This window comes from Theropithecus gelada, chromosome 2, assembly GCF_003255815.1.
Source record: "Theropithecus gelada isolate Dixy chromosome 2, Tgel_1.0, whole genome shotgun sequence".
Taxonomy (NCBI): Eukaryota; Metazoa; Chordata; class Mammalia; order Primates; family Cercopithecidae; genus Theropithecus; species Theropithecus gelada.
Genome location: NC_037669.1, coordinates 44,533,192 through 44,560,849, shown reverse-complemented (window position 1 = coordinate 44,560,849; position 27,658 = coordinate 44,533,192). Strand labels below are relative to the sequence as shown.

General features: G+C 43.0%; 1 protein-coding gene across 11 annotated transcripts in view; it reads right to left on the bottom strand.

Moving 5' to 3' along the window:
• The window catches only part of KALRN (kalirin RhoGEF kinase), a 638,197-nt gene that overhangs the window by 69,716 nt on the left and 540,823 nt on the right, over positions 1-27,658 (bottom strand). For 5 of the 11 annotated variants that reach the window (XM_025374819.1, XM_025374820.1, XM_025374821.1 and 2 more), the window contains 4 exons: positions 20,512-20,795; positions 19,295-19,399; positions 15,886-15,981; positions 2,050-2,180 (listed from right to left, as the gene is read on the bottom strand). In XM_025374819.1, coding sequence (XP_025230604.1) covers positions 2,050-2,180; positions 15,886-15,981; positions 19,295-19,399; positions 20,512-20,795 — 616 coding nt within the window. The remainder of the gene's footprint in view (positions 1-2,049; positions 2,181-15,885; positions 15,982-19,294; positions 19,400-20,511; positions 20,796-27,658) is intronic. The other 6 variants (XM_025374823.1, XM_025374831.1, XM_025374832.1 and 3 more) reach the window with 3 other exon arrangements.

Genomic DNA, 27,658 nt, shown 5'->3' with positions numbered 1-27,658 from the left:
AACTTTTTTCTTCTCCTGGACAAATGACTATTTGTGTTCATCTTTTCTCCGTGGAGCTCTCATTTAAACCTTTGATGCCCTGCTGCCATCTTCTGGATTGAGTCTTGGTTCTCTACACCCCTCAGCCTCTGGCCTCACATATGGTTAACAGTGAAACACCTCGACACCACCCTTTCATCATGACCATAAAGTACAGCAGGATAGAACAAGGATGAGATATAGTAAGAGGAATGAGATACTCTAACAGTTGTATTTCCAGGATAGTTCAGGATGTGAAGAGGTGTGGATTTTGGCAAGAATGAGAAGAGGGAGAAGAGATGAGTGAAGTGCGCAAAAGAGACAGCAAACTTTTGTGGCCTATTGTGTCTGGACAATGGCTTAAATGACTGCTCAAAGGCCAGTTCAAGCTATATGCTAAGAGTAGTGACTGGCTTTGCCCAGGGTCACCTGCCACCTCAGAGGTCACTTTCCTGACTTAAGCTTTGTTTTGGCTTGACAAAGGACTAAGACATCAGCTCCAACATGGCCTCACCTGTGTAATAACCTGAGAAACTAAGGAGACTCAGTTTTGTGCAAGTCCTAGGAAATTTCCCTTTGGGGATGGCATTTCTCAACCTCTATCCCATTTACCAATTTCTTCGGGTTCCCCTTGAGTACTCACAAAGCTGAGTGGGTAAATATGGAATTACAGGATTTACATGCCACTTGTTCATCTCCACTAAGAAGTGATATGATAGCCCTGCTTTCACACCAGGCCTTCACTGTGATGTTCTCACTTTTGTTTCCTAGGAAACAAAAACTCATAAATAGACACTTTGTACATTTCCAGGTAACAGAAGGACCTGGTCTGACTTATTTTTGCTAGTTTTCCTGTCTGTGGCCAGGCTAAAGGAGTGATGAATTTGAGAGTGAGAGGCAGGCTAATTAATAACAGGGAGGGACCTTTCACACCTGCCTCCTCAATTCTTGCTACTGCTTATAATCTCTCACATGCTGAGCTATGTCTAAGACTCATCAGTAGCTCTGCTTCCAACATAGAGCCAAACCCTAAACAAGAAAACAAAAGTTGGCCAAGTGCGGTGGATCCTGCCTGCAATCTCAGCACTTTGGGAGGCTGAGGCAGGAGGATTACTTGAAACTAGGAGTTCCAGACCAGCCAGGGCAACAAAGCGAGGCTCCATCTCTACAGAAAATAAAATAATTAGCCAGGTATGGTGGTGCACACCTGTAGTCCCAGTTACTTGGGAGGCTGAGGCGAGAGGATCCCTTGAGCCCAGGAGGTCAAGGCTGCAGTGATCTATGATCATGCCACTGCACTTTAGTCTTTGTGACCAAGCAAGACCTTGTCTCAAAAAAAAAAAAAAAAAAAAAAAAGTTTTGGAGGAGTTCTGCTTTTGTACTAGTGGTATCTGGTATCTTCTTGATCAGCTCAAATAATAGATTGACTTCATATCAACGTAGATAACTCTTGCATAACATGGGATTGTTCTGCACTATGAATTATATTTTACCACTAACTATTCAAAGTGGAGAAGAAGTTCTCTTGGAACTAATCCCAGAAACAGATGCAAAATTAAAACCTTTGGAGAAGGAGTAGAGATGGGACCTGCTTGGTGGTACAACAGCTCCTTCCTCTACATATAACTTTCCCACATTTGGGGAAATGTTTTCTTAGGTGACCACTATCAGACTTTCTGCCGCGGTCAGAGATTCTCTGATTCTACAGGCCCTCAGTAACAGTCTCATAGTTTCCTCAACTTTACCATTTTCCTTTTATCACCTTGTTTTAAATTTCTAACAGACCTATAACCACAGTTTGTCAGTAATAGCTGCTATCTCACAGAATATACTTTAGCCTAAACTTCAATCAAGTCAGTGCCGAAGTGGCTCAATGTTTATCAGTGCTATGCTGCACAGATCTGACTCTTAGAATGAATGATGTCAGTGGAAACAGCGTGGGGAGCCCCTCTCGAATTCTCCCCAACCTTTGCCCATTGTCCACCACACTCACGTGTGCACCACAGGGAGAAATCTGGGGAAGCCACTTACATCCTGCCTCTCAGGGCCTTGGCTTTCTGTTCTTCTTCTGGGTTTCTAGGAGGTGTGGGTGGGGCCATCCCCTCATTCAGGCAGCCCACAGGGTCTTTCAAGCTCCCCCGGTATGAGCCTCCTTCTAGACTCTGAAAAGAAAGAAAAAACAGCCTTAGAAAAGTGTACTTTGAAAAGTCATTTGGAATCCCTGTGTCCTCCCAGCCTAGCCATAGACAACATGGAAAATCAGCAGCCAAGGCTGTTCTCACCAAACCACAGTGAAGTATTAGGAGACCAGAGACTTTATCCTCCTGCAGCAGGGAGCCCAGAGCTGCCACCTTCTCAGGCAACCAGGATGTACTTGGCATCTATGTGCTGCCAATTTCTCAGACATAATGAAATTGTCAAAGTGACTATCTCTAGGTAAGAGCTCCAGAGGTAATGATAATGATTGCAATTCTATACCAAATATGCAGTTACACAAAACAAGTGAAAAGGGCAAATGTGGTACTATAGAGGGAACTAAGGGTAAAAGAACCTAAATTTGAATCCCAGATCTGCTAGTCACTGAATGATTTATGTGAGATAGCTAAAATTGTTCCATGCTTCAGTTTTTCTCAGTTTTCAAATTAAATCTTCCCTCTCTGCAGATTTCTAAGGAATAAGCAGAGATAATAGCTGTACAACCCCTTTGAAAAGTTAAAAATGTCCTATGATGATGAGGTTTTCCCCTGTCCCCATGGATGGAACTATTAACAATAAAAATACTCAAAATGGAATCAATCTTAACACTTTTACAAGTGTCCTGGAAGAAGGATTACACAGTGACATTTAGCATTTCATTATGCAAATTGGCAGGAGTAGTGTGGATACACAGTAAGGCTGGAGAGTAAGGTCAAGTTGGGCAACTGTAAAACAAATAATGAGAGACTAATCTAAGGCTATTCTTTATTATTATTATTATTATTATTATTATTATTATTATTTTAGAGACAAGGTCTCATTATGTTGCCCAGGCTGGTCTTGAACTCCTGGGCTCAAGTGATCCTCCCGCTTCAGTCTCCCAAAGTGTTGGGATTACAAGCATGAGCCAATGCACCCAGCCAGAATATCTATCTATCTATCTATCTATCTATCTATCTATCTATCTATCTCTCTCTCTCTCTCTCTCTCTCTCTCTCTCTCTCGCTGTCTGTCCGTCCGTCCGTCCGTTCATCCGTCCGTCTGTCCATCCATCCATCCATCCATCCATCCATCCATCTGTCCATCCATCTATCTATCTTTTTGAGACAGGGTCTCACTCTATTGCCGAGGCTGGAGTGCAGTGGTGCAATCACGGCTCCCTGCAGCCTCAACCTCCCAAGCTCAAGCAATCCTCTCACCTCAGTCTCCCGAATAGCTGGGACAGGCATGTACCACCACGTCCAGCTAATCTTTTTTTTTTTTTTTTTCTGTAGAGACAGGGGTCTCATTACGTTGCCCAGGATGGTCTTGAACTCCTGGGCTCAAGTGATACTCCCACCTCAGCCTCTTAAAGTGCTGGGATTACAGGTGTGAGACACCGTGCCTGGCCCTAAACTGCCCTTACAAGATGCCTGTCTAAACCAGCTACTGCAGCTAACAGAAACAGTTTCATTTAGTAGTTTTTGAAAACATTAGCCCTAAGGTTAAAGTCACAAAGATTTTTAAAAATGCAGTCCAAAAAGGTAGTAGGAAGTAAAGGCTTCAGCCTGGCCTTCAGTGAGCTGCACTTGGAGTATTTGTCACAATGCTCTTAGTTGCTCTATTTTAACATAGGCTAAACAGAGGTAGAAAAGAAAGGTCCAGAGAAATAAATAAAAAAGCAATGAGGTTCCTGTTGGTCCATTTTATAAAAAAGATGGAGAATATAAAGATTTGAATCTGAAAAACATAACACAGCAGAGATATCAAACTTCTTCCATCCCCCCCACCCTCAAACTGACAAAATGTGCCAAGGGCTAAACATGAATTTGTTACCAACACTAGAAACTGAAACTAAGAGGACAGGGTCTTCAAATTTGAGAGAGAATTTCTTTTAACTTGAGATAAAGGTATTCACAGAACAAGTAATCGGCCATGGAAGTTGTTATATCCAGAGCAGCAGTATAGGCTAAAAATATGGAAAGGTCAAGAAGGGTTTAGCTCAATTTATAGATACAGGATCTGTAACCTGTCATTAAGGAAATGAGAGTGTCTGGTGCTGAGGCTTGACAACCAAGCACACAGGCAGGCATTCCAATGACATGTCTCCTGGTGCCATCACCAGAGACAGGCTCCTGGGCAGATGGGCCCAGCTGGTGATTGATCTGATTGCATGCCTTTTACTTTCCCTCTCCTTCTCCTCATTGTCCTGTTTCAGCCTTTATTCTGCAGCCTGTTGAGTGGTAGCATGGTGACTGCAATGCCTGGGAAACAAGCCCTGGTTTATAGGCTCACTTGACCATTAGATACTGCTGAAGTTCATTCACAGGTCCATCCCTTTGCCCTTAGAAGAAATGAATGTTTTCCTCTAGTGAATTGCTGCTCAGTGGTATCCTCTGTGCTCCTACCCCTTCCCAGGGTGACATCTCTGCCCACAGGCACTCCCATGGAGCATCCAACTTCTTGTGGTCCACTCTCAACCTTTCTACAGAACAAAGAACATCTGAGGAGTCCATTCTGTCAAATGGGGAAATACTTCCATCTCCTCCTACCTGACCTGTTCTATGAGCAAAGTAGCCCAAGTTATCTCCAGGGGAGGACTCGCTGGGATGGCAACAGTGATAGAGAAGGACAAGAGAAAGAAAGAATTTGGCTAAAGCTATATGCTAGGTAGTCTGCCTAAAACAATGAGTTTGATTTTAATGCTTGTAATAATTCAAGAGTGATTGCCTCTGAAGACCTACCTACCTATGCTAGAGCTGGGATACTGAGCCCCAGCTAAGGGCAACTACAGCTGACCTAAAATTGTCTGTTCTGCTCCTGGGAGAAAAAAGGCAGTGGTGGCCAGGTTTCTGCCACAGTGAAGACTTCTGTCCCACCTGGAGCTCAGGGCACAAGTAGTCTCAGAGGACAAAGGGAAAGGTATATGGGGATAGAGCAACAAATGTTCCCATAGTCGATCCAAGGATGGGGAATAGAAATGCAAATAGATTCAAATATGTGATGAAGTGTGGAGGAAGGTCATCCCCATATTTAAAATGAGCACATTTCCTGGGCACTGGATCTGAGACCATATACTCATAACCTGCCCCTCCGCTGTGCACCTGTAAACACTCTTTTCACACTCCCTGCACGGCATTCATCACATAGTATTGTAACCACTGATTTGAATTCAGGCAAATATTTATTGAACATCTACTACATGCTAAATATTTGCAAAGTGTTGGAGAAACGAGGATGTATAAGACAAGGCTCCCTGGCCTCCATAATCTAAGCCAAAATGGGTCTCTTGTAGAGAGACAGGGTACAATGGAGGATGAACAAAAGGAGCAGGTGGCTCTATGGTGGGGTGGAGAAGCAAAGGAAAGACTTAATGAAAGAGGCAATGCTCGAACTGAGAACGGATAAATAAGGAGAGCTTCACTGGATATGCCAACGGGAGGACATTCCAGGCAGAAGCAGCATTGTGAATATAGGGTGAAAGAGCGAATGACGTGGGGGCAGCCTGGGAACCTGAAAGTAGCCTTTCAGTGGTGTGGGCAGAGTACAGAGTGTGAGGGAAGGGGGTTGGCAAATAACTGTGTGTTCTGCGAGTCTGGGTGACTAGGTATTAAAGGAAGAGGGAGTGAGGAGTGAAAATAGAATCCTGGAGAAGTTTGCAGGGATCAGATCATAAGGAACCTTGTCTGCATGGCATTCAGAAGTAGAGACTTGGCCGGGAATGGTGGCTCATGCCTGTAATGCCAGCAGTTTGGGAGGCTGTGGTGGGAGGATCATTTGAGCTCAGGAGTTTGAATCGAGCCTGGGCAACAGAGTGAGACCCCATCTCTACTAAATAAAAAATAAAAATTAAATTAAAAATAAAGAAGTAGAAACTTTACCTTCTAAGACCAACGATGGGACAGTTGTAAGCAGGGAAATAACATGTTTTAAGACTTAGAAATGTCAGTCTTAATGCTCCAAAGATATTTTCATAATTTGGGACAATGTCTCTGATGTGATAGTAAAGAGAAACAGAACTTAAACTTTAAGTATTCTATGATTAATTATACTATTTTTAAAAGGGTCTAGAAGAAAATATATCACAATTTCAACACTGAATATGTCTAGATGATGATTTATATTTATACTGTTGTCATTTTTCCAAATTTTTTTGAATAAGCATATATTTCTTTTATTAGTCAGAAAAGAACTATTAATTTAAAAAAAAATGGAAAAGAGGCCGGGCGCAGTGGCTCATGCCTGTAATCCCAACACTTTGGGAGGCTGAGGCAGACCGATAACCTGAGGTCAGGAGTTCAAGACCAGCTTGGCCAACATGGTGAAACCCCATCTCTACTAAAAATACAAAAACTAGTCAGATGTGGTGGCACAGGCCTGTAGTCCCAGCTACTCAGGAGGCTGAGGCAAGAAATCACTTGAACCTGGGAGATGGAGGCTGCAGTGAGCCGAGATCACGCCACTGCACTCCAGACTGGGTGACACAGCAAGGCTCTGTCTCAAAACACACACACACACACACACACACACACACACACACACACACACAAAACAGTAAAAGAAAGATCCCTCTAGCAAGAGATGTTAGACTAAAATCTGAGAGGAAATGATGGCCGACAGTCCAGGGAGGAGAGGATTTTGAGCATTAACCCTAGAGACTGCGAGCTCCATATAAGGAAAATTCTATGCTTGATTTCAAAGCCTGGTGTACAGGAGGACTCCAAGAATTTATTAAATATGCTATGTAACTCTTGGGAAGGGATCAACGCTCATGTGATGAGACAATGGGTAAGCTGGCTGGTCCAGTACCACCTACCACACCAACCAATCACCTCTTAGTTGCTCCTCTTTGATAAAAATTTGCATATCACAACTGTTAGGATGGCTATTATGAAAAAAATAAGATATCGGGGTTCAATTTCCAGACAGGGAGACAGCAAAAAAAAATAAAAATAAAAAATAAGAGATAACAAATGTTGGCAAGGGTGTGAAAAAAAGGGAACCCTAGTACATGTTGGTGGGAATGTAGATTTGTATAGACATTGTGGAAAACAGTATGGAGGTTCCCAAATAAATTAAGAATGGAATTATCATATGACCCAATAATCCCTCTTCTGGGTATATACTTCTCTTCTGGGTAGGTAATGAAGTCAGCTTTTCTTAAAATATCTGCACCCCCATGTTCATTGCAGTATTGTTTACAATAGCATGATATGGAAACACCTAAGTGTTACTGATGGACAAATGGTTAAAGAATCTGTGATACACACACACACACACACACACACACACACACAGAGAGAGAGAGAGAGAGAGAGAGAAATATTATTCAGCCTTAAAAAACAAGCAATGGGCAAAGAATTTCCTATTTAATAAATGGTGTTGGGAAAACTGGCTAGCCATATGCAGAAAACTGAAAGTGGGCCCCTTCCTTACACCTTAAACAAAAATTAACTCAAGATGTATTAAAGACTTAAACATTTTTAAAACCTAAAACCTAAAATCCCTAGAAGAAAACCTAGGCAATACCATTCAGGACATCGGCATGGGCAAAAACTTTATGATTGAAATACCAAAAGCAATGGCAACAAAAGTCAAAACTGACAAATGGGATCTAATTAAACTAAAGAGCTTCTGCACAGCAAAAGAAACTATCATCAGAGTAAACAGGCAATCTATAGAATGGGAGAAAATTTTTGCAATCTATCCAACTGACAAAGGGCTAATATCCAGAATCTACAAAAAACTCAAGCGAATTTACAATAAACAAACAAACAACCCCATCAAAAAGTGGGTAAAGGATATGAACAGACATGTCTCAAAAGAAGACATTTATGTGGCCAACAAACATGAAAAAAAGCTCATCATCACTGGTCATTAGAGAAATGCAAATCAAAACCACAATGAGATACCATCTCACACCAGTTAGAATGGCAATCATTAAAAAGTCAGGAAACAACAGATGCTGGAGAGGATGTGGAGAAATAGGAACAGTTTTACGCTGTTGGTGGGAGTGCAAATTAGTTCAAACATTGTGGAAGACAGTGTAGCGATTCCTCAAGGATCTAGAACCAGGAATACCATTTGACCCAACAATCCCATTACTGGGTATATACCCAAAGGATTATAAATCATTCTATTATAAAGACACATGCACATGTATGTTTATTGCAGCACTGTTCACAATAACAAAGACTTGGAACCAACCCAAATGCCCATCAGTGATTGACTGGATAAAGAAAATACGGCACATATACACCATAGAATACTATGCAGTCATACAAAAGGATGGGTTCTTGTCCTTTGCAGGGACATGGATGAAGCTGGAAACCGTCATTCTCAGCAAACTAACACAGGAACAGAAAACCAAACAATGCATGTTCTCACTCATAAGTGGGAGTTGAACAATGAGAACACATGGACACAGGGAGGGGAACATCACAGACTGGGGCCTGTCCGGGGTTTGGAGGTTAGGGGAGGAATAGCATTAGGAGAAATACCTAATGTAGATGACGGGTTAATGGGTGCAGAAAACCACCATGACATGTGTATACGTATGTAACAAACCTGCATGTTCTGCACATGTATCCCAGAACTTAAAGTATTAAAAACAAAAAAGAGATCCTGCCATTTGCCACAACACAGATGGACCTGAAGGACATTATGCTGAGTGAAATAAGCCAGATACAGAAAGAAAAACATTGCATGATCTCATTTATATGTGAAATATTTTTTAAAAAGGTCAAAATATATACAAAAATATATACAGATAGAAAATAAAACAGTAGTTACCAGCAAGGTGGAAAAGGCAACTAGGAAATGGGCATGTAGGTCAAAGGATACAAAGTAGCAAATCTGTAGCATGAACAGGTCTAGAGACCTAATCTACATGAGGATTATCATTAATAAAATTGTATTTGGAATTTTTGTTAAATACATACATTTAGCTACTCTTTAGGTACTAATTTAGATTTCCACCAAAATTTTATTTAACTAATTAAAATCTAAATTTTAGTTACTCTTGTCACACATACACAAAAAAGTAACTGTGTGACATGACAGATATGTTAATTTACTTCACTACAGTAACCATTCTACTATCTATGGGTATCCCATAACATCATGTTGTAAACCTCAAATATACACAATAAAATTTATGTAAAAAAATAACATATGGTTGTGGCCGGCACTTTGGGAGGCTGAAGTGGGAGGATTGCTTGAGCTCAGGTTCAATGCCAGTCTGGGCAACAAAGCAAGACCTTGTCTCTGCTAAAAATAAAAAAATTAAAACATTAGCCAGGTATGGCGGCACAAGCCCATAGTCCCACTGACTCAGGAGGTTGAGGTGAAAGGATTGCTTGAGCCCGGGGGATCAAAGCTGCAGTGAGCCGAAATCAAGCCACTGCACTCCAGTCTGGGCGACAGAGCGAGACCCTGTCTCAAAAAAACCGAAAACAACAAAAACCTTACATAATATTCTCTGGACATAAAGCATTAGATCTAAGTCATTCCGAGGCAAACTGTTGGTGGGTGTAGGGACAATACATAGTTGAAAAGCTGAAGTCTGGATTTTCCAGGCCAGTGACATTTCAGATTTGTAATTGGGTTAAAAAAAATTTGTGGAGGCTGGGCATGGTGGCTCACACCTGTAATCCCAGCACTTTGGGAGGCCAGTGCAGGAGAATTGCTTGAGGCCAGGAATTTGAGACCAGCCTGAGCAACACAGTGAGACCCTGCCTCCACAAAACAAAAACAAAAACAAAAAAAATTGGTGGAAATCTAAACTTTTACCTTCTTACAAGAACCTCAGGAACTGGCCTGGTGTGGTGGCTCATGCCTGTAATCCCAGCACTTTGGGAGGCCGAGGCGGAGGGATCACCTGAGGTTGAGAGTTTGAGACCAGCCTGACCAACATGGAGAAACCCTGTCTCTACTAAAAGTACAAAATCAGCCTGACGTGGTGGCGCATGCCTGTAATCCCAGCTACTTGGGTGGCTGAGGCAGAAGAAAAGCTTGAACCCGGGAGGCAGAGGTTGCAGTGAGCCGCCATTGCACTCCAGCCTGGGCAACAAGAAATAAGAGTGAAACTCCGTCTAAAAAAAAAAAAAAGAACCTCGGGAATCTCTTCCACAAAAGAATGCTAGAAGAACCCAGTCCCTGGAAACACACACCTCTGCAATGGATATGGTGAGGCCATTATTTTTTCCCATCTGGATTCTGAACTTTTGCTAACTCCACCTGGCTATTGACAAAACAAGTGAATTCTTCTAAAGGGGGCCAAAGCACACACACAAATACAGCCTGGCCATAGCCATGTTCTTCCATGACCCACAAGGCTGGCCCAAGGAGGAGATGAATGCTGTCAAAGTAGAAGAACCAGAGAGCAGGAAGTCTTGCTGAAGCAGGTAGGGCACATTCTCAGGGTGCCAGGCCACTAAGTAGACTAAACAGGAGCTCAGTCCTGGCCAGTCTCTTCTCTAAGGGCAGAGGATTATTAGCCAGGGTCCACTGGGGCCATGCTGAGCCCAGTGAACTATGCCGGTGTGTCACCCGATGATGAGCTCAGAGAGGGGTGGGCCTTCCTTCTTTTCCTTCTTTTCCTTCCCTTTCTTCCTTCCCTTTCCTTTCCTTTCTTCCTTCCCTTTCCTTTCCTTCCCTTTCCTTCCCTTCCCTCCTTCCTTTCTCCCTCCCCTCCCCTCCCCTTCCCTCCCCTCCCCTTCCCTTCCCTTTTGTAGAGACGGAGTCTTGCTTTGTCACCCAGGCTGGAGTGCAGTGGCGCGATCTCGGCTGACTGCAACCTCTGCCTCCTGGGTTCAAGTGATTCTCATGCCTCAGCCTCCCGAGGAGCTGGGATTACAGGTGCATGCCACCTTGCCCAGCTAATTTCTTTTGTATTTTACTAGAGATGGGGTTTCACCATGTTGCCTAGGCTGGTCTTGAATTCCTGAGCTCAGGCAATCCGCCTGCCTCAGCCTCCCAAAGTGCTAGGATTACAAGTGTGAGCCACCACACCCGGCCTAGGGACTTTCTTTCTAGAGTCTCGATCTTTCATGCCAGGAAGATGGTAGAATTCTGGGGCTCCAGGACTTCAGTTTAGAGATACACTAGATTCTCAAGGCCTTGTTTCTCAAACTTGGGGAATAAAACCAAATTGTATAGACTGTTAAGCTATTACTCTGTAACATTCACCCAACCAATCTATCGCCAGCAAATAGTAAGTTTCCATGTGCCCAGCTTCATACCAAGCTACAAGAGATAAGGATGACACAGTTCCCTTTCCCTGTCCTTCACAAGGCAGTTGAGGAGGCTAAGAATTAACCTTTGTAGATGCTTGATTATCAGTTTACAAAGCCCATTCATACCTACTCAATTATCATCATAACTCTTTTGGGATTAGATTTGAATAGACAGAATCAGCATCACTAATAAGTGAGGTAAAAGAGAACCCCAAGTAGACTAAGTAATTTTCCCAGGACTATACAGTAAGCAGCAGAGGCAGGACTAAATCTTAGGTCTTCTGATTCTTTACACACTCACTGCCAGCAGCAACAGTCCACAGGTCTAGAAAAGGGTTTATTAAAAATCACACAGTGAAAGCAGGGGGAGCTGTATTCCCGGCTTAAAGATAATACCTCAATGCAAAACCCAGAGAAAGAATGTTATCCCTATCTGGGGAGATGGGTGAGCATCCTTTCTTGATAAACAAGAGCACCGATTAAAGACCAAGGCTGGTGGCAAGACCACAGAAGGGCCCATTAACGTCCAGAAGGACTCATTGGCGGGTAGTGAGTCTTCAGAAGTTTTATCTGCACTTCAGATAAACCCTGTCTTTGTTCCTTAACAGTAGGTCTTGTGCAGCAGTGATCCTAACTCACCGAGGCAGAAGCTTTGGTATAACAATGACCATGCAACCATAAAGCACCGGGGGCAGCTCCGGGAGATAGGAACATGGGGGATCTCATGGCCTTTGGGTGGAGCTAGGAAGCCAAATGAATTCTAATGCAGAATTTGGCGCCATGGCTTGAGCAACCAACAAAGCACAAAGACTTTAAGGACTAAGTAAAGTCCAAGAATACCAGATGCTCCTGTAAGACGGAATTGAATTCTGTAAAGTGGAAAGAACTTTATTAGTTCTTCCTCATATGAAACGAAGAAAACTCCCACCCACAGGTCTAGGTTCTGCCCTCTGGGGTAGCAAAGAGTTAGTTACTCTTTGCAACCTCATTCCCATGGCAGTGCTTCGATTACTAGAAGACAGCTCTTATGTGTCTTCTCCTAAGTTCTTCCCATACTTAACCTTGGTTTCCTCAACTTTCCTTCAAATTACATGGACCACATGGTCTGGTTATCTCCTCTGGGCCCCTCCAGTTTGTTCAAGAACATTGTAGAAGGTTGCATTTAGAATAGAATAATAGAATACATTGGCTGGGCATGGTGGCTCATGCTTGTAATCCCAGCACTTTGGGAGGTTGAGGTGGGCAAATCACCGTGGTTAGGAGTTTGAGACCAGCCTAGCCAACACGGTGAAACCCTGTGTCTACTAAAAATACAAAAATTAGCCAGGTGTGGTAGCGTGCCTGTAATCCCAGCTACTCAGAAGGCTGAGGCATGAGAATCACTTGAACCTGGGAGGTGGAGGTTGCAGAGAACAGAGATCATGCCACTGCACTACTCCAGCCTGGGTGACAGAGTGAGACTCTGTCTCAAAAAAAAAAAAAAAAAAAAGGAAAGAATAGAATGCATTATTCACACACAGCTTATGATGTGTATGGTCTGAATACCTTTGAATACTATTGCTTCTCTTGATCTGTACATTGTACTTTCGTTAATCAAGCCTGTGATAATACTCACTATCTTGGCAGCTATCACACAGTTGTACTTAGTCAAATAAACACTCCAGAGCTTTTATGGGCTCTGGATCTTTTCTTCTTCTAAGCTGAAGAACTGATAAGGAATAGGACTAAGAGTCTTGAAGGTGAAAATACAACTTAGTGCTCTCAAGCATGGCTGAGATATTCTCAACCTAGTACTGTTACATTGCTACCCCATGTGGGAAGGGAAGAAAGAGAAAGTGGTGGAAAGGACCAAGAATCAACTTTTGGTAGGAAGATTCTAAGAAACCAAACCACTGCTTCCTTTTTCCTTTCTGTGACGTGAGCGTGGTTTTACATGTTAAGCCAAAGATAGCTCTAATTCTGGGCTTACTGTAGGTCCTCAAGAGTAGTTATTGCTGGAAGAAGTTAAATCCTTCATTATGGCAAACTCACCACAGAAAGGACATTCATTCGACAGACATTTATTGACAGCCTATAATAAAGCCAATCAACACCAGTGCCATCCCACATCCCCTCTTCTGTAGAAAATTTGCTCTGATGGGACTTTTCTATGTCTTTGCTTACATGTTTAACACCTAGCCATGTTTAACAGCACAGATCACACGTGTTAGTGGCCCAGAGACTGTCAGCAGTGCAAAGCTTAGCAGTAGTAGTAGCAAAAGGTAATCCAAAATATAAAAATAAGTGTAAAAGACTTTTTTTTTTACTAATAGAGCAATAATAATAATAATAATAATATCCTAAATGACTTACCATCTAGCTAGGGAGGTAAAATGCAAATGAAAACATTCAGATATTTGAACAAATTATGCTACAGAGCTACTTAAGAGCTGTCCCAGGCGGTATGTGGCTTTCATAATTACCATGGGATTACAATGGAAATTTGGCCTGGGCTGGTCAGAGGAGCCCCTGTAGAGAGGAGATTTGAGGAGGACCCTGAATGACCATTATGCTCTAGATCAGCAAACATAAGAGGGAGAACATTCCAGAGAAGTGGGGCGATATGAACAAAAACTTGGAGGGAAGAAAGCCAAGTATGAGTTTGAGGATAGCAGAGAAAATAATTTGTTTGGAGCAGAGTTCATCAACCAAATAAATAACTAGATGCTGGAAAGGTAGGTTGGAGAACAGGCTACAAAAATATCAGAATATTAGATAAGTGTGGACTTTATGTATAGGCCAGTGATTCCCAAACTTTGATTATATATCTCTGTCATTGAAAATAATTTTGTTCATGTACCCCCAAACATGTAACTTGTCTATAAATTCTATATCTATGTTACTGTACTATCATTATATACATAAGAAAACACATATAAAACCATTTTAAAATGCTATAAAGAGGCTCTAATATTTTCTTTCCATACCCCAGTAAGTTGTCTTATGTACCTGAGGGCACCCCCACATTGGAGACCACTGCTTATGCAGCCAAGAGGGAGGTAATAAGCAGTGTTTACAGAAGACCAATTTGGGGTGAAGGCAGACTGGGTGGGGAAAGGGCAGGCAATGGCTACTGCAATAGTCCAGGAATGAAGTCAGAGCCCAGGCTCAGATGGTAAAAGAAAAAATGCAAAAAAGAAAAAGGATGACTTTAAGAAAAAAATTAAATATAGCATTTGTAGAATGAAGAGGGTATATGGGTTGGTGTGGAGAGGAAGGGAGAGCAAGTGAGAAATACCAGGGAGGGGTCTTTGAAAAGTCAACGTGGTGCCCACAAGACACTTAACTCCTGCTGGTAGGAAAAGGAGAGATGGCAAGAAAATGGACAACCTTCAAGAGTTTGACACTGGGTACAAAAAAACAGCAGGGTTTTTTTCTTTTCTCAGTTAGAAAGGAAAATTTAGCAGGAAAAAAAATAAAATCATATGTATTAAACCTCATTTATACAGGATATGCTGGGATATTTGAAAAGGGAGTTACTAGAGTCAAAATATTAGGTAGCTTTCCATAGAGAGCATCCATCATTTTCCTCTAGCTCCTGGGCCAAGTGATTAATAAGACTGCCCAACAGAAGTCTGGTCGAAGCACAGACATTTATCCTAATGAGAATTGCAGGAAAAGCTAAATGGGTGACACGGATGAGAGTGAAAGAAAGGAAAATGCTTCCAGGTGTCATTCTGTGGTGACACACTTAAATGTAAAAACATGAGAGTGGAGGAACGGCTCTATCCTAATGAGTTATCCAAAAAAAGGCCCTTCCACCAGCATTATGCCAAAACCCCAAACCTGCTCAGGCTCATCACCTATCCCTCCAATCGGCTGATGGGTCAATGACACAGTCACAGGCTAGACAGGCTGCCAGTGGCTTATGTTCAGTTTTTCCCACCATGGTAGGGCTAGGCACTGGCTCTCTTAATTTATTGTGGTGAGGTATCCACACACTTTTGCCCATTCCCCTTTATAATCAGCAGTCTACTTTTGAGAGACTTTGCAAGCTGGAAGGCTACCCAAGGTCCCTCATAAAATTTCCTAGTGCTATCAAAGATCCAATCAGTGTGTTCTGGGTCTCAGCATCACAGTGCACTAGCTTCTGGGCTAACCAAATATATATCAATCGCTGACTGAATGCCACTTGCCTGTGGGCCACTGGATCAGACTTGCAATGAGTTAAGTTTGTCTTGGATAGTTTTCAACTTTCATCAACGCTGCAGCCCCCAAACGATCTATTAATTCCCTATGCCCATTCCCAAACAAAGTCAGAAAGGACTCTGGGGTACAGTTTTTTAGAAACCATCATTAGCTGCAATCACATAGGAGGAATGAGGACAGGTGAAAGGAGAAAACGGCAGACAGATGCAAGGCTGGAGCAGCGTGGAGGTGAGACACACACAGAACTGCCTCCGGGACCCCCACTTACCAGCTTGTTTTTGACCAACTTTTCTATTGCACTGACAAGGTCTGCAGCAGTAGGTACTTCAGTGGAAGCCTGCCGGGCTGCTAGCAAAGAGGAGGACTGCAAGACATCGGGCAGCAGAGGAAAAGCAGATTAGCAAGGAATAAGGAACAGTGATCAGGAAGTAAAACAGAAAGTCCAAAGTTCAAAGCAGGGAAGGGAAGCAAAGTTCTGTGTTTAGGTAACAGGTGACAGACGAAGAGTGTGGGTGTAATAGAGGCCTGCCCAACCCCTTATCAGAAATTCTAGCCAGCAGCAAATGGATGGGACTAGGCTATCCTTAGGTAAGCCTATGAAGGAGGGGAGAGGAGGAATCACTGACTTCCTGGGAGGCCTACAGGCCAGGGCTGCACCTACTGACAGCAACAGCTTGGAGGATGGGGGCTACTGCTCTGTGGGCAACCAAGACTTTGGCCACTACACAGTTGCCCGTTGCTGTTTCGGGGTGTGAAGGATTCAATAAACTCAGCCTCCAGTGTGTCCAAAAAAGAGAAACAGTCCTTGCTTTACTATAGCCTTAAATATAGATCCTTATTATGTGTCTAGCAAAAATGCTAGGGGCAGGACCCTTAGCGACCAGCAAGCTAGATACTCCCTTCCTATATTCTCTCCCTCTCTCTTCCTCTCCCCCTCTGCCCCTGACACACATACACCCTTACACCTCCACAAAGCATAGCTGGCTCTGGTAAGGCCCCTGAACTGGAACACTAGGAAGTAATAAAAGACTTTAGCAGGAGTCCTGAAGCAGCCAGGAACTATCCTGTTCATAGTAAAGAGAGACGACTCCAGGACCTTCCTGTGTCCCCTTTCCCCCGCGCCAGCAATGAGGAGTTGTCTGTGTGGTGGTTTGGTCAATGGTTTGGGGCTTCCTGCTCACTGAAGGACGGTGGTTTTTTGTTTGGCTTTTTCTTCTTTCTTCTACCTGAGAAGAAACTGGGGCAGAAATGGTTAACCCCCCACAGTACGTATGTGCTTTTACTTCCAGCTTATCAGAGCAGACGGCAGTGGTGTTCCCAAGGCCAGGACACAGGCTCCTTTGAGTGTGCCCCTTGGGTTAGAGGAAAAGTTTCAAAAATGAAGCTTCTCATCTAATCTAAGTTACTTTATTAAGTCTTTGCTTCTGAGATGGGAGGAAAATAATTATAATTAAGGAAGATATAATAATATTATTTTTCTGTCTTGGGGAATGCAGGAAAAAGCTTACGTCTATGTGGAAAATCAAGTTATCCTCTTTTTAATCTAGTAGTCCTACTCCTGGGAATTTATTCCAAGGACAGAAGTCAAAAGAACAAATGCTTTATATACACAGTGATCTGTATGTAGTAGTATTAGCCATAGTAGCAAACAATGGAAACACCCTGTTAGGATGTCCCCAACAGGCTGATCAAACACATTATGGAACAGAAAATAAGCAAAGTTTTCTCCAGCTATGAAAATTACAGCTAAGAAGAAAACAATTAATGCAATTTTAGGAAATGGTAGCAAATAAAACATTGGACATATCATATGCATATTATAATTGTAAAAGTAAAACGTACACACAGATGAAAAAGATTAGAAGGAAACATGGAGAAGACAAGTGCACAATATTACAATGGTGAACTTTTAAAAATTCCCTTGACAGTGTTGTAAAAATTGTTTTAATAAATCCAACTCCATTTGCTAGATGCTCTGAAGTTCATCCCACTCCCAAACACTGATAAAAACATACAGAAATCAAACAAGCAAGAATAAGGAGAATTCGTGTATCTGAAAGGAGACTGTTGCCATCTGCCCCATTTCTGGGTAAGGAAAAGGCTACACAAATAAAGGTAAGCCAGAATTCTCAGTTAAAAATTATCCAGAAACAATATAACATCCATTTCTGTAAACAAGCTGTGTTTGAGGGAATTAGAGAGAGAGGGTGGTGACCTTATGCAAGCAGGGTCCTTGCACAGAGGGCTGTGTGAGACATGGGCACCCTACTCCCCAGGCCACGATCGCTGTTTATAAAACACATTACAAGTAGGCAGGGTCTCATTCCCATCTCAAGGTGAAGCACCAGCACTTCTGTCTCAGAAACGCAGGATGGCATAACACCGGCCTTCCTACTATGTTTCTTCCCAGTGATCCAGAGTCAAAGATCTGGCCCTGAAGACAGGGCCACCAACATCACCTAGGAGGGGCCACGACTAGGTGAGTCACATCATGGGGGCAGCTGCCACATCTCAGAGTCCCTAGACTCTGTCCTTCCAGCCTTCCAGAGGAAGACTTCAGTTAATGTCTGTGGGTTAACAATTCAAATGCAAAGCAGAGAGAATTAAAATAAGAACTGAGATGTCACCAGAAAGGACACATCCACAGACGGTGCTTTTTGAATTGTGTGCTCGATGGTACTACAGAGATTTGTTTCCTGCTTACACTTGCTGGGCACCTCCTGGAGGGAGGCTGTCCCACTGCAGGACAGAGCACTAGAGAGCACAGGAGAGCCTGGAGGGACAGGCAGGCAAGCCGCCGCGTCCACTACCACCACTGCAACAAAACAGCGCTCAAAAAAGCAAATTGAAAGTGACGTACAGTCAAAACCCAAAACTGCCACTTCCACGTCTAGAGTCGAAGAGAAACAGCAACACTTAAGGCAAGAAAAACACAGTGACGTGAAAGCAGGACTGCAAGGAGACTCAGTGGTAAGTGAGGGAGAACACAAAGCTGCCCCAAGCCTCGGGTCAGTACCTGGAAGTACATCTAACCCATGCTTCTGCTCCAGAACAATTGGGATGATCACCGGGTGACTGGAGACACAGGGAGCATCGATAAAATACCAGTGAGCCTCTGTATGCCAGTGGGCCAGGGAATCTTGCAAAGCAAAGACAGGCAATTTCGCATATGAGGTTTGTCCACCTTTGACAATAACTTCCCCTTAGCAGCATCTCCATTTCTCATACTGTCATTGCAAAATTTGACCAACACTGGGCTTGACTAGTAGCTACCACTAGTTAGAGTTTAGAGTTAAGTACAGGGAAAACAACTAACATGTGGTTGTACAGTCAGATATGACAAAATGGTTGTGGACTGGAACTACCTGGAATTGCTCCTTTTAGGATGTGCTGCTTCCAAAGACAGAACCATTACCCTTTATCAACAGGACAAGACACCAGGCAGATTCCCACTTTGAGAATTCTGCACACACCCCCTCCACAGCCTAGAATGAAGCTGGACCTCCAGGGTTGGGGAAGGGACACCTACCAAATAGAGACACAATTGACAACAGCATGGATTCATGCGGAGGACGAGATAACATGGGAGAGAGAGTACGACTACCCCCATCACACACAAAAAACAAAATCACGCCCTGCACATTGCTCTTTTAAGTGAGAAAGGAAAGAAGTTCTACCATTTCATCCTGTGTAGGGTCGTTGTCAAAAATCTTCATAGGTGGTGGGAGGGGTGTGTGTGACTCTTCATCCGGCTCATCTTCACCCCAACCTTTCTTGCTCTTCTAGAACAAAAGAGCAGCATTAGTTACTGTGACACAAGCTAAACATGCCAATGGTTCTGGACTTGACATTAACAAAAATAATACATAGGAGGAGAGTTCCTCTCTCAACTCACTCCTAACTGTTCAGTCACAATTTCCTCTTTTGAAACATGGATACACCTGCTTATTTCAAATGAGAGTGAGCACCAATGGGGAACACACACACACCCCCAAAAAGAAGCAAAACCAGCAACTATCTATCTTATTGATTAGCAAGAAAAGAAAAAGCTGGAAGTAGTCGGAGAGAGCCTAACTTTTACATTTTTGTAAAAAATGCCGCCAGGCTCAGCTGCCATTTCCAGAGGGAGACATGGCAGGTAGCATAAAATCACAACAAGAGGGGGTCTGGTTACACATCACAAAGAAGTTCTTAGCTACATCAGTGATTAGAGCAGGATTGTGTGCCAAATAAAACAGGTATCTCATTTCCCCAACCAAAACATATCCAGTGTCTTTTGGTTACAGAATCTCAGCTTCGTCCAGCCTAACTTTGGCTACGGTCTCTCAAACCTTCCAGTACGGGTATTCATTAGTTTTCATGAAGGCCCATTTAATCATTGGCTGACTTCCTGATTAAAGTTTTTCTTTGAGCTGAGACCCTGCCTATTGTAGTCTTCATCTGTTCATCTGGAGTAACTCTGGATGGTGTATTCTTTTTGATGTGTGGCACTGCTCAAGAGACTTGAAAACAGCTATAATCTTCCAGCATAGTCCTGTTTCCAAAGTGAAACAATCTTCATTCTTTTATTCTAAATATAAACAGGTCTAGCTGGTTTTAATGTAGTCCTTAATAGAGGTAGGGAACTAATGACCAAATGACTCCCCTCAGGCCCAGGTCCTATCTCCAAATCTGGCAAATGGTTTCTGTCTGCTGGATGTCTTAGGTGCTAGTCAGTTTCTGAATCGACCACAAATCAAACTGGCCAATGTCTTTAGAATAAAATGAATCCAAATCACTTAGGCTCAAGATAACACACTAGTGGAATTTGAGATGGCCTAGTTGACAAAACCTGAGGAAGGAGACATGTCAGAAGGCCCTTCTGATGGACAACTCTGGGGCCCCATGTAAGTACCTCATCAGCGCTGTCACCCTGAGGGGTTGTCTCATCCCCAGGCTTGGGAGATCCCAGGTCAAAGCTCTTCCGACCATCCCGAACTTTCTTCTGCTTTTTGATGTTTCCATCTGCTTTCCCGCTGTTGAGCCGACGCACAGGACTCGTCAGCCACTTCTTAAGGGTGTTGGTGGAGCGCTTGGGACCCGGGGAACTGTGGATGGAGTTCAGGGAGGGTTGGGCCTGCAGGTTGGCCACGGACTCGGACTTGCCTCCATTCTCACTTGAGGAATGAGAGTATGCATCTGAGGAAAAGGGACAGACACAGCCATGTCAGAGGCAGTGAAGGCAGGCCGCAAACCTGGGAGTGAGACAGCTCCATCCTCAGGAAGCTAGGGCACAAGGCAGAATATCCAGGCCAGCTGTAGACCCCAGTCCAGAGAACCCTCTCAAGAACAGCAAGAAAATGTTTGACTCACTCAATTTTTAATGTATGAAGCACCATTCCATACAGGAGTGGGCAGAAGACAGAGACTCCTGCCTTCGTGGAGTTTACATTCTGGTGGGAAACACATATAATAGACTATAACAATAAAATAGGCAAAATGAAAAGTATGACAGGTGGTGAGAAGTACTACATCAAAACATAAAGTAGGGAAAGGGATTAGGGAATGCTGGGGTTAGAAAAGGGGGTACAGGTTGAACAGTTGGTCAGGGACAGTCTCATGACATGACATGTGAGCCAAGGCCTAGTGGTGGTGACGCCATCTGGCGAAGGGCCTTCTGGACAGAAGAGAAGCATAAAGGGCCCAAGGCAAGGCCTGGGGTGGCCTTGGTGGAGTAAGCCAGGCGGGATCAGTAAGAAAGGAAGTCAGAAAAGCTGCCGGGAGCTGGGTCAACAAGCATGTGGTGGGCCAGTGTTACGCCTCTGGCTTTTACCTGGAGTGAAAACCCACTGGAAGACTCTGAGCCAGAGTGATAAATATGGCTTATATTTTTAAAGGTCATTCTGGTTTCTATATTGAGGGCAAGTGGAAATAGGGATACTGGTTGGGAGGCTACTGCACTATTCCAGGTGACGGATGTTGGTGGCTTAGAAGTAGGGTGGTCCTAGTGGTTGTCAGAAGTGATCAGATTCTGGAGATGTTTTGCTGGAAGGGCCAATATGATTTGCTGACAGACTGTGCATGAGATATGAAAAAAGGGTCAAAGGTAACTCAGGTTTTGGGTCTGAGGTTAGGACAGGGTTCCTGAGATGTGGAAGAATACAGGAGGAACAGGATTGGGGGAGGGAATATAGGAGTTTAGTTTTAGACATTGTTGAGATGCCCATTAGATACCTGAGTGGAGAAATTGAATAGCAGCTTGCCATCAAGTCTGGAGCTCAGGGGAGAAAGTGCTGGTGAGCTGGAGATAATTGCGGAGTTGTCAGAGGAGAGATGGGGTTGAGGCCATGAAGCTGGGTGAGATAAATGAGGGGCGTGGATATGGATAATGACGAAGTCCAAGGACTAAGCCAGAAGCAGGAAGACGAGAGGACCAGAAAGTAGCCAGTGAGGTAGGAGTAAAACCAGGAGGGTGAGGTGTTCTGGAAGCTGCACGTGGAAAATGTCTTACGAAGGGAGAAATTAGCTGTGTCTAATTCTGCTTGATAGGTCAGGAGAGATGACCTAAGAATTAAGTCTTAAAACTGAGCAACATGGAGATCATCGGTGACTTTGAAAAAAGCAGCTGTAGTGGAATGCAGGGGGCCATGGCCTCATTAGAGAGGATGCAAGAGCATGGGTGTAAGAAACAAGACAGAGTATAGAGAATTCCTGTACTGTTTTGAAGGCATAGTGATTGGAGCACAAGAGTTTGTCTGGTTTTGTTTTTTAAATCTCAGCATATTGTTTGTAAACTGTATGCCATATAGTGACTATTTTCAATCATATAATCTGCTTGCAATAGCCTGAACATTTTATGTGGACTACCATTTCATTCTCCGTATAACTCTAAGAGGTAGGTTCTGTTATTGTCCTCATTTTACAGAAGAAGAAACTGCAGACTTAAAGAGTTAACTTGCTTAAGGACATACAGCTCATAGGGTCAAGGTGAAATCTGAACTCCAGACAGCCAGACTTGAGCACTAAACTACACTACTGGAGCCGGGTGTGGTGGCACATGCCTGTAATCCCAACTACCCGGGAGGCTGAGGCAGGAGAATCACTTGAACCCAGGAGGCAGAGGTTGCAGTGAGCCAAGATCGCACCATTGCACTCCAGCCTGGGTGACAGAGGGAGACTCCGTCTCAAAACAAACAAACAAACAAACAAACAAACAAACAAACACTACTGGGCCTTTCATGTCTACGCCCCCCCCACCCCCAGTTCTCTAGGCTCCCTCTGGATATGGGGTTGGGGATGAGGTTGGAGGAAGAGCAAGTCTAGGGAAAGCCTCACTGCCATGGAAGAATAGACAGGCGAGAACAGGCATGTGGCAGATGTGGGCATGCAGGAAAAGCACGTTGAGCAAACTTTATTTAATTTTCCCTAAATCCTTGATTTCTGAATACTCATTAAACTCGGAGGAGATCAGTATTAGAATCTACCTACCTTGGCTTTACAGAACAGTTTTGAGTTATTCAAAAGAAAGCCCTTTAAGTCCACTTCAGATGTCTTCCTAGCTCTCAGTGCTTGGGGATGCTGTTCTTGTTCCTGCTAGTATTGAGAAAGCTGGGATCCCCAGACATTTGAAAGTTGCACAGGAGCATCGGCATGCAAATCAAGATCCTCAGTGAGAACTCCTAAGTAACAATTATGTCACGGAGCACCGATTAGGTCGTCTATTCTAAAGATATATATGACAGATTTTTATTTTCATAGACCTCTTATCTAGTTGTACATAGACACCCATACACAATGGTAGAGAGAAGCAGAGAGAGAGAGAGAGAGAGACAGAAAATGAAAAAGCAAGATTGAGCACGCAAAATAAAGATACATTCACCAGGCTGTATGTGATTAATTGCCAGAGGGCTGGTATGGACTTTAGCTGACAAGTAAGCAGAGTTCAGAGGAGGGTCAGATCAGTGGAGGCGGGATTGATCTGAAAAGATTCAATGGAAGAGCTGTATCTGAATAGAAGGGCGAAGGAATTCCAAAAGGGAGAAACAGCAGGAACAAAAGCACAGAGGCAGGAAAAATGAAAAATAGGTTAACAGCCAGTAATAGATCCTTTGGGTGAAATAAAGATTAGTGAAGAAAGAGAACCTGGATAGAAAAATTTGTGAGGACATTCAATAATAAACCAGAGGAGTATAAACTTTATTATGAGACTACTGGGAAATGACATAAAAAGGGTTTTTGTTGTTGTTGTTTTGTTTTTAATTAATCTTGGCAACTATACACAGCACAGCCCTGGGAAGGAGGAATTAGAACCCAGAAAGCTACACTAGGGCTGTGCACAGAGAATACAAAGAAATGAACGTGAGACACTTCAAAGCAAGAAGTGATACCATTAGCATCTGAACAAATCAAAGGTGAGTTGTCTCTGTGAATGCTGCTGCTTCTCATCATCACCATGGTCTTGGGAGAATACCTGACCAGCTCTACCTTGCCCGCACATAGGCCCCCTGACAGTGCCAGTTTGCATGCTGATACTTAAATCAAACACAGGACTAGGTATTTAAACAAATTATTATAGTGGCTTTTCATATCTACTCAAAGACTGAGTCACCTTTTCCTATAATGACTTTGCCCTACACCTAGACTAGAGGTTCTAATCTACCTGGGAGGCCCTCTGGCCTACATGTAGCCAACAGAGAAGAAATAAAATCCTGAAACAGGGTGAAAGGATATGGCTGGGCTTGGTGGCTCATGCATGTAATCCCAGAACTTTGGGAGGCACAGGTGGGCAGATCACTTGAGGCCAGAAGTTTAGGACCAGCCTGGCCAAAATGGCAAGACTCCGGCTCTCCAAAAAAAAAAAAAAAAATTAGCCAGGCATGGTGGCACATGACTAAAATCCCAGCCACTTGGGAGGCTGAGGCATGAGAACGGTTTGAGCCTAGGAGGGGGAGGTTGCAGTTAGCTGAGATCATGCCACTGCACTTTAGCCTGGGCAACAGAGCAAGAGAAAGAAGAAAAGAGAGAAGAGAGAAGAGAGAAGGAAGGAAGGAAGGAAGGAAGGAAGAAGGAAGGAAGGAAGGAAGGAACAAAGGAAGGAAAGAGGGAGGGAGGGAGGGAGGGAGGGAGGGAAGGAAGGAAGGAAGGAAGGAAGGAAGGAAGGAAGGAAGGAAGGAAGGCAGGAAGGAAGGAAGGAAGGAAGGAAAGGTGAATGGATGCTTTTGCCAATAGACAGCTGTCTCCAGTGGCTACAACTGGCTGGTCTCATGGGCACCAATCTCAGGCTTTCTGAGCCTTGACCCTGCTGGAACTTTTTTAGATATTGCTAGAGTTTTGTGCATAATTTGGAAAACAGCGGCAGAATATTTGTATTTGGAAGCATAAAAATTGAGCTTCTAAAATTCTCTGGTATGAAGGATAACTCATAGGGTTGCTATACTCAGGGAATATTAGGAGATCGACTAACTTGGTTGGCATCCCTTTAAGGAAAAGGTTGTAATCTTATCTCAGAAAATTCCTTGCTGGCTGTGGTCTTGGGTGTGTTGACATTGTTTCTGAAGTGTTTGGTGTAGGTCAAACTACTGTTCTCAGAAGGTTGGTGATAAACATCTTCAGAACACTGGTAATAGAAGCAGAACCTCTCTGCTATCTTTCTGCTGATAAGCTTGCAGAAGCTTTTCATTCACTAGACCCCTGTGATTCTATGTGGCTCTACTGAATCTAAGCCTTCAAGACTTATCATCAGCACGTCATGTCAGCAGAACTAGAGGCCTGGCCACATTAACTGTGCCTTGTGTTACCAGGCAAGACAGATGACTAAGATTTCTGTTCCATGGCACACCATGGTTTTGAGATTCACAAATGCACATTTTGAATGACCATTCCTCTTCTCCTATTGTCATTTACTTCTGCTTTTTTTGCTTTCTGTGAAAATTAATGGCAAGAGTATAAAGTACAAATTAAAAACCAAGAGTAATCTCAATTCTGTTGTTTCAAGTTTGTTCCACTCAAACAACTGGAGCCATGCAACCATGGCCCAAGTAATGGGAATCTCAGAGCTGGAAGCAATGTAATTCATCAACTAGTTGATGTCCTGACTTGGGACAAGACCATTTCCAAGACACTTTAAATGCCTGGTTATAAAGGAATGTGGCATCATTTAGATTAGAAACATCTACTTAGTTAATGGCTTCTTCAGAGGGATTGGCATGTTATGCTCATCCCATCTTTTTTGGAAAATGGCTGCCATTAGCTGCGGGAGAAGTTATTTTACTATCTTTCTAGATAAAACAGTTAAGTGACAGATTTGAAACATCTACAACAATAATATTGTTCTCTTATCAAATCATCCCAAGTCCAGGCAGGTATTATTTATTAGGATTCCCACCTTAGGAAACAGAAAATGAGACTGTTTTAGGAAACTGAGGCTCATAGTGACTGGTAAAGGCAAGACTTAAACCTAGATCTGACTCCACCACACATATATTTAATCTTATCTCTACATCCATGTTCACTCCCTGTGTGCCTTTCATCTTTACCATTATTATAGAAAGGAGCATCAAGTTGCTTAAAGGTTTATATGTGGAAAAGCGATTGTCACAAACCAGTAACAAAACTAGTACCAGCATCTAGGCATCCCTAGGCCTATTCTAGGGTTCTGAACCAACGCTTCCTCTTTAGCAAAGAGGCTTTAGAAACTTCCCAAAGACCAATGACTGGCATTAAGTAAATGGGAAGACAAATGAATCCCTGGACACTGCAAATAATAAAGAGTCCCTAATGTTCTGAATTTAAAAAAATATTTTCTGAAGCTAATTATATCATGAAATAGTTTTAAAATATAGAAAAATGTAGAAAAAAATTGACATGTATGCACCCATCACCTAGATATAGTGTAAACATTTTTCCATATTTACTTTAGGTTTTTTAAAAATAAAAGATTACAGATATAGTTTAAGCCTTTTATGTTGCCCAGTTGCAATCCTATTCTCTACTTGCCCTCATCAGAGTTAAATTCTCTTCTGAAGCTGGTGGGCATCTTTCTTATCCATGTTGTTAAACATTTACTTTTATGTGAATATAGTATTATTTTGTGTTTTATATTTTATATAATTATCATAATGTAGGTATCACTTTGCAACTTCATTTATTCAAAATTGAGATTTATTCATGTTCATATATGTAGATCTAGTTCATTCATGTTAATTTTTTTTTTTTTTGAAACAGAGTCTTACTCTGTTGCCCAACCTGGAGTGCAGTGGTGCAATCTCAACTTAGTGCAACCTCTGCCTCCCAAGTTCAAGTGATTCTCCTGCCTCAACCTCCGGTGTAGCTGGGATTATAGGCGCACGCCACCACACCCTGCTAATTTTTGTATTTTTAGTAGAGATGGGGTTTCACCATGCTGGCCAGGCTGGTCTCGAACTCCTGACCTCAGGTGACCTGGCCACCTCAGCCTCCCAAAGTGCTGGGATTATAGGTGTGAGCCACCGTGCCCAGCCTCATGTTAATTGTTGAATAATATTCTTTCATAGGCTATATCATAATTTTGTAATATCTTTCCCTAATGATGAACATTTGGGCATATGGAGATATAGATAGAGATAAATAGATATATAATTGTACAAATCTGTTTGCATGAGTGTGAGAATTCTTCTAGGCCAGTGCTTCCCAAACTGTCTGTGGTAAAGAACCAATTTTACTTGTTTCCAATCTATTTTGGACCATTACTTTTTTTTTTTTTTTTTTTTTAAAGAAGATAGAGATGGTGTCTCACTATATTGCTCAGGCTGGTTTCAAACTCCTGAGCTCAAGGGATCCTCCCACCTCAGCCTCCAAAGCGCTAGGATTACAGGCATGAGCCATCATACCTGGCCAGACCAATACTTTTATGAAATATATCACACTCTTGGATGTTGTGGAACTGTCAAAACCCTCTTATTTTCTGTGCTCATCTCACTGTGGATTGGACTTAGTTCAAAGACCCTGGCTGTCTGTAGGTCACACACTGAACAGCACTGCTTTTACTCTAAAGCATAAATCTCCAGGTGGAACTGCCTGGCTCT